The following is a 7,810-nucleotide window of genomic DNA, read 5'->3' as shown; positions in this document are numbered from 1 at the left end:
GCCCCACTGAACTCAGTGGGATTTACTTCTGAGTAGACATTAAAAAATGCAGTATGAGTCTTCCAAAGCAACCCCCCCATTTTTTGCCTCCTTCCTTCCTTCCAACTCATTCATTGTCAGCACACAGAAGCTCTGCTTCTGATCTCTTTTCCTTCTTTCTTACCCTTACCTCCACTTTAGCCTTATTTCTCTTTTCCACTCTGTGGCTCCAGCAATTGATGTTTCCTTGAGCTCATTTCTGATTGGTGGCAGCTGCTGCTGCTGCTAGAACAAAGACTCTCCTGGGGAGAAAAACTAATTGTGGACAGCACACAGGTGGACAGCACACAGGGAGAGTCAATTCATGAACAAAAGACCTCTTTCTTCAGGGTACCGGTACACATGGCTATTTTTCAAATCACCACATGTAGTAGACTCTTTCTCAAGAGCAGCTGAACCCAAGTATAGGGAGCTTGTACCCCTGTACAGGTAACCTGTGAATGTCCCTATTGTCGTGTGCTAATAGATTCTGTGGTGACCATTGGTCATGGGGCAGTTACAAAGCCCCATGATTGGCTCCTAGTAATTGACTTGATTGGCTCCTGTTGCCTGGCCTAATGTTTATGCTGGCTCTGATCCCAGTCCTGAGGCATTTTGTCAGCTAAGGGAAATTGTCAGTTATGGCTCACTTCTCTCTAGCATTGCCAATTGAAGTAAAAGGTGCTACACACATGTTTAAGGATGGGATGAGCGATATGAGCAAAGCCCAGTGGAAAGAGATCCCAAGGGGTAGGGTAACTAACCCATATATCAACCCAAAGAGAGGGATACTGAAGGAAGGGAGCATAGCATGCACAGACAAATGGCAAGTTGAGGAATGATGGGGATAGAAGACAGAAGTCTGAGGGAAAGGAAAACGTAAGAATAGGGAGATTAGATGCGCTAACAAAAGTGGAAAATGTCTTGTGAAGGAGGCTGAAGTATGAAGTATGCAGCCAAGGGGCAATACATTTATTAGTCCATAACTGTTACAGAACATGTTTTTTGCCACACCTATGATGAGAAAAACCATATCTGGTGAAATTCTCTATAGGAACATAGGAATCTGCCTTATACCAAGTCATACCATTGGCCCACTTAGCACAGTATTGTCAACACTGCCTGGTAGTGGCTCTCAGGATTTCAGGTAGTTTATCCCAGTTCTCTCTGGATTGAATCTAGGATCTTTTGCATGCAAAGTATGTGCTCTGTCACTCAGCTACAGTCCTTCCCCATTTTATTTTATTTATTAGATTTATATCTTGCCCTTCCTCCCAGTAAGAACTCAGGGCTCGACAAATAAGTTGAGGAAGCACTTTTGCTGCAAGCGATAAATCCCAGATGTTCTTTCCTACTTCATTAACTCCAGTAGAATATCCCACTGGTTTATGGTGGCAATTGGCAATGGATATAATCTTTATGAAGATCAACCTGGTAAGCAAAAATTTGTTCTAGTAATGGCTATTATTCCAATTATTCCAATGGCTGACTATTATTCCAATAACCTGAACTTTCATTTTCTGATAAAGTGGCCACAGACACTGTAATATTTTCTGATAAAATGATCCAATTAATGGCATCCAGTTTTTGCAAGAGAATGCCTTCCTAAGGAAATAGTGACTGATAACCGGGGGGGGGGAGCACCTAACATCTATAGAAATTGAACAATATTACTGCAGTAATTGAATAAAACACAAAACTGTTTCCTTGTATCATCATGGGGAAATTTGTATTGGAAACAATGAACAGACCTTTCAAATAGGAGCTTTGGTTCAAGTGTAACTGCTCTACAGAGTTAGGAAAGGACAAACCAAATATTCTGAACCTAAACAAATTAAAGAGGACATTCTGTAATACTAAATGATGCCAGGAAATGAAATATGTCAGGATTCTCCAAGTGCGCATGACAGAAAAAGTAGGGAAAGTATTTGATCCTTATTCTGATTTGGACCTCTTGGATGAGACTGAGGGAAATGCTGAGCAATTGTCAGTACAATCAGTTCAATTTAGTCATTTTCCTGATACAGGTGCCAGGAGGATTCGCTGAGATAGAAGACCACCAAAAACCTTTCAGGACTTTGTTGGGTAGCTGACTGATATAATTTTTGTTAATATGAAGGGAGAGGATGTGTTGCACTCTGTTAACTATGAGTGAGTTTTAAGAAATTTGTCCTTAACAGCAGTGAGTATAGGCTAAGAATGTAGATGGAAATGGAAATGGACTGCCTTCAAGTCAGTCCTGACGTATGGCAACCCTATGAATAGGGTTTTCATTGTAAACGGTATTCAGAGGTGGTTTTTCCATTGCCTTCGTCTGAGGCTGAGAGGCAGTGACTGGCCCAAGGTCACCCAGTGAGCTTCATGGCTGTGTGGGGATTTGAACCCTGGTCTCCCAGGTCGTAGTCCAACACTAACCACTACACCACACTACACTGGATATTATCAATAAAGCTCTCTTTGCAAATTATTGTAATTTTTTCTTATGGATGAAGGGGCAGATACAAACTGGGGAATACCATTCACTTGGCAAGCTCTGCCAAGAAATCTGTAACACTAACAGAGTACTAATACTTCTCCAGGAACCTACCATCACAAGTTATTCAGTCTGCAGAGTGTGGCACTTAGCAAAAGAATGGTCATCTACTGACAGGCAATGCTCTTTGCTGCCTTTCTCCTGAAACTGATAGGTCACTAAAAAGCCAGCTAGCATTTTCTGGGCTACAATAGATTGTGTCCTTAAATAGCCAGGTATTGAAAATATGCAGCAGGTCAAAGGGCTCATCCACAAACAAGGTAGATATTTTGTTAACAATAAACCTGACATTAAGCACAACAATAGATAGACAATGCCAATTGTAATCAGTGCTGGAGATGGTATTGTGAAAGACAGGTGTTAAAACATATCCTCCTACACTGTCCACAAGTTGCAAAGTGTTTGCAGAAAAATTATACCATGCTTAGGGCCATATTTCATGACACAAATGTGTTAGATGTAGAAATGAATCTGGTCCTGGAGGAGGAGGGAAAGCAAATATCTCATAAAGATAGGCAAGACTTGATTAATATATTACTGACCAAAAGGGGGATGGCAATTGGAAATCACCTCTACTCAACGTACTGGATTATGGATATGGGGGGGGGACTGACCTAAAAGTAAAAACAGCAGATATTTACATCATCTGATAGTGATGATGATGACCCTTTAATCAGTGCTGATTTAAAGATTCCTATCCATTCTTTCCTAATTGACAACTGGTGCGTGATAGCACTTCAAGTACATCTGGAAACTCTGTCTTCATTGTTATCGATTGCTTCTGTATAGACCTAGGTGAATTGATGGCACTATGGTGAGTTTGTCCAGCCTTTGACTACATCCATATTTAAGATGATTTTTAAGATGATTTTTTTGGTAAAAGTTAAAGAGGATTTCAGTTTCAGTTTGAAACATTTGCAAGAAAAGGTTACTATCAAAGCTCTGAGTGTGGCTGGGGCTGGAGGAAAGGTCAGACAAAACAACAACTCTCAGTTGTCTGTTGCCGTATCTTTTTTATATGCATACCCAGCATATCCAACATGCAACATCAAGTCTCCTTCTCTTTGTTATTTCCTAAATTGGGGCATTATGTGTTTGGTTGTTGCTGTGTGAGTGTCACAGAGAAGACTAAAATCTCACTGTACCAACTTGGTACACATGCATAAGCCAACATAAATGCATAAGCCATATTAGCTCTGTAAATGAAATTGCTTCCATTTGGTGCTGTTTAAGCAAGTTGAGGAAAAGACATAAATACTATCAAAACAGAGCTTGCAGTGCATCTCTCAAATGCAGGCCCATGAGTCTGGCTTCACATTTGAAATGTCAGATATGCATACTAATGGATCAGTAGCTATGATACTGCTTCATGCTGGCATTCTGCCTTATAGACAATGGAGGCTGGTCCATTTGGGCAAATTGGGCACTGCCCCACCAAGCTCAGTTTGCCCTCAGCCAGCCCCACCTGCCTGCCTTCTTAATCAGTCCAGGAGCTAGTGGCACTATCTGTCAGCCTCCTTCTCTTCAGTTTCAGTGTTGCCCATGTAGAATTCAGCAGGGAGAAGGATGGGGACAAAACTAGAATTAAAGTGACTCTGTCATTGTCTCTGGCTCCGCCTACTGTTGGGCTCCCTGCCTTCTGCCCTACCAGTTCCAATGGGTACCAGCCACCACTGCTTATAGACAGATACAGCGCTACATAAGCATCCTTGCTAATATCTGTTGTGTGTTGGCATGCATTTGAGGGCAATAACAGGATGTTCGATGTATCCTGGGCCACAATTTGCACTTTCATCCTACCTCTTTGGGCAGGGGGAATCTTACTTTCATCCATTGCCCTCACAATGCACATGGTGTAACTACTCATTTTGTAATGCATGAAGAGGCTGTGAGTAACCACAGACAGTCCTCACATATATTGGATTATGGAATGTAGTTTCTAGAGTGCTTTGAACTTCAGCGTCTGTTCATACTAAGCATTGCAGATATTAGTGCAGTGGGTTACCAGCTCAACCTTCCCTCCTCCAGGGCTGTAGGTTCACTTTCCACATTATAGCTGGAAAGAAGAGTTTCAGTTATCACAGCCTGAGGGTGTGGACAATGTTCTTGTGGAGGTGTGGCCAACCACTTGTTTACCCATCGTTTGGCCCTGCATGGCTGGTTACGCAAGATCAGGGCAGAGTGACTACCTCATAATAAGAGAGAGTGCTCTGAACTTCCAATGCAGCCCATCCTGGACAGGTATAGCCTTGCCACAGCATAGATATCCTGCTCTTATTATCAAGGTTTAAAGTCATACTGCTTTTGATGTTTCAAAAGTTTCATAATTCAATACCCAGATTGTTAACATATTTTTCTGATATTTAAAGATCCTCATCTGCTTCCAGTCTGCTCCAATGCAGAATTTAAACTGATGACATTGACTGACGAAGCACTAAGCCAGACATGGGTAGATATAAGGTTTGTGGCATCTACAGGGTGTGTTTGTGTGTTTTGCTAGAACCCTGTGGGGCACCTCTGCATCGGAAGCCCTGCTGCTAATGGCAGCTACAGAAGATAGAGGGCAGGACAACTGGGTCCCCTCCCTGCCCTCAGAACACCCCATTTTGTGGTGTCACTCTGTCATTACCAGCTAACAGAGGCCAGCTTAGCCAGGAGACTTAAGTGGAGGGATAGCTCCAAACCCCCACCCTCAGCCCAACCCAGCTGAAGGGGGCGTGGACTGGTCTGCTAGTTGGATTTTTTTTATTGCTTATTTTTATGAGCCTTTCTTAAAGACTAGATAATGGAAAGATGGGTTACAAATATTTTAAATGAATAAATAAAAATAAAGGTGGATAAAAAAGATGTTGGGTTAATTAGGTTGCACTGGAAGTACTAATCAATTGTTTGAACAAATGGCACCTTATGTCCTACAAAAAAGTTTCTAAAATCATGAACGGTGTGGGGAAAATTAAAGAGAGAAATTCACCTTCACTCTCACACAATAAATAATTGTGTGAATTGTTTTTAGAGTAAACAAGAGGCCTATTCACTCACCAGAGTCCCTAGAACTGGGCCAAGTCCTCGCAGCCTGCTATTAATTCTGGGAGGGGAAATCATCATCATCATGCAACTGCTAATTATGTGAACAGTTTGGCCCTCAGGGACATACCATGAAATTGATAGGCAGGAGAAAAAGGAAGTACTTTTGCACACAGTGTGTACTTAACTTGTAGAATTCACTGCTATAAATTGTGGTGATAGCCAGGGATGGACAAATTCGTCATTTTTAGTTTGGCTCATTTTCTCATTTTTCCAATCTTCTGTTTGCAGTAATTTGGAATTTATTTATTTTTTAACGTCCTCCCCAAAAATTGTCAGGATTTTTAATGTACATTTCTCCTAATATACATATTTTGGTATGCAAATTTGACTAATATACATTTTTTCCAAAGTATTTTCTATAAAATAATGCATTTTTGTATACATGCATTTTTATATACACTTTCCCCTAATGTATGCATTTTGACATACAATAGCTTAAAGTACTGCACTGCAACATTTAGAGAAGTGCGAATTTCAAAAGTTGCATTTTGGTTTGTGTACTATTTGGAAAGCGCACATTAATGTGAACCACAATAAATTTCTCTCTCATCTCTAAGTGATGGCCACCATCATAGATATACAGTGGCTGGCCCCTTTTGAGGCAGGATAGATGAGCCCTTGACTTGATTAAGCAGATCTTTTTATGTTTTTAGGAAAGAGGTAAAGGGTGAGATACTAGTACCTCAGGAGTGGGAGGGAAGATAGATAATAGGTGACTTTGTATTCATAGGATCAGTATCTGCTATTTTTTGTTTTCTCTAGCAGGGTTCTTGTGGCTTTAACAGCAGCAAGACAAGCAAAAATTCAGCAGGTGATGTTTTCCTAGCGACATGTAATTATGCCTGAGCATGCAGCCTTTCACAGGGTGCTGTCAGAAGCAGAAAATTGTGGCAAATGTAAAATAAGAATTCTGGTCAGAGACAGGTTCAAAAGGGTCACTGGCAACAGTTCATTTCCTCCTGCCTCACCTACACAACAGGCCCAATCCCATCCACAATAATCGGGGGGGGGGGAGAACAGCTGAGTTAATGGAGGCAGCAGTTGTACTGTCTCTATTTGTGTGCCTGAGCAAACAAGCAGCTGCTGTTGCTGCTGCTGCTGCATCTATTCACTTTCCTGAGGGTTGTCTCTTCGCAGCACAGCAGTTGGGAACACTCCCTCTGGCTTCTCATTGCACCACCGATAGATAGATGGATGGATAGATGGATGGATAGATAGATGGATAGACAGACAGGCAGTAGAATGGCTAGTTGCATCCATGACAACTTTGGTTTGCTTGCTTTCATACTCTCCCATGATTCATTCATTCCAAGAGTGATTCCAGTATTAGCAATAATCAGCATAAACCCATTGAAATAGCTTATTCGTTTTTTTCAATGGTTCTGCTCTGGCTATGACTTAGCTGGATATCAATCAAAACATTTATACCCTGCTCTTTGTCATAAAAGGCTCCCAGCGCATCTTGTACATGAGTAAAACGCCCAGAGCTAGAATATATACCACAGATAAGGAAAGGTACTACCAAGGCCAGGAGGATGGTTAATGGGGAACATCAAGGAGAGGCAACAGGTCTTAAGAAAATGGAAGCCTTGCTCAAATGAGAAGGAAACAAACTTTGGCAAAATAAATAAATAAATGCAAGTAGACAATGAGGCCCAGCATAGGTCTTCATGGCCCCCAAGCCATGCACACCCATCCCACATGATGATGTCAGTTGTGGGACAGGTAAAGACATAGCTGCAAAGGAACAATTAAGAGCCTTAAAGTGTGGTCCTGATTGTTCCTTCAGAAGCAGAGCTTCTATTTGGCACTTTTAAATGTTGGTGCCAAATGCAAGCTCAGTTCACACTGGTGCCAAACTGGAGCTCCTGGTGGAGCTGATTTCTGCATAAAGCAGGGCTTGAAATCAGTGTAGACTAGCTGATCAGCGCTGACTTCAAGCCCACAGTGGCATTGGCTACACTCTAAAGTTCCTGAGAGCTCCAGAGTGTAGCCAATTCCTGCCAAAACTGGGACTAGGGTGGGGGACAAAGTAAGTACTCCAAACATGCAAAATAAACCTAAGTAGTATCAGAGAACTGGCCTATCATTTCTGGTAGATCAGATGACTGAGTAGTAATGAGGTCTGAGCAGACCTCTTGAGAAACTAGATCTACCCCTCTTGTTTTTCAG

At 41.7% G+C, this 7,810-nt stretch overlaps 1 protein-coding gene across 2 annotated transcripts in view; it reads left to right on the top strand.

Moving 5' to 3' along the window:
* Window positions 1–1,367: 1,367 nt before the first annotated feature.
* The window catches only part of ELOVL4 (ELOVL fatty acid elongase 4), a 79,831-nt gene continuing 73,388 nt past the window's right edge, over window positions 1,368–7,810 (top strand). The window contains exon 1 of one of the 2 annotated variants that reach the window (XM_061623196.1): window positions 1,368–1,452. In XM_061623196.1, the coding sequence (XP_061479180.1) occupies window positions 1,407–1,452 (46 nt within the window). In that variant the 5' untranslated portion in view covers window positions 1,368–1,406. Of the gene's footprint in view, window positions 1,453–3,278; window positions 3,366–7,810 lie in introns of those variants that run through there. The other variant, XM_061623197.1, reaches the window with a different exon arrangement.

The sequence above is a fragment of the Rhineura floridana genome, chromosome 4 (genome assembly GCF_030035675.1).
Source record: "Rhineura floridana isolate rRhiFlo1 chromosome 4, rRhiFlo1.hap2, whole genome shotgun sequence".
In the NCBI taxonomy this organism is placed as follows: Eukaryota; Metazoa; Chordata; class Lepidosauria; order Squamata; family Rhineuridae; genus Rhineura; species Rhineura floridana.
The sequence above is the reverse complement of the archived record's forward strand: the minus strand, read 5'-3'. Positions and strand labels throughout refer to the sequence as shown.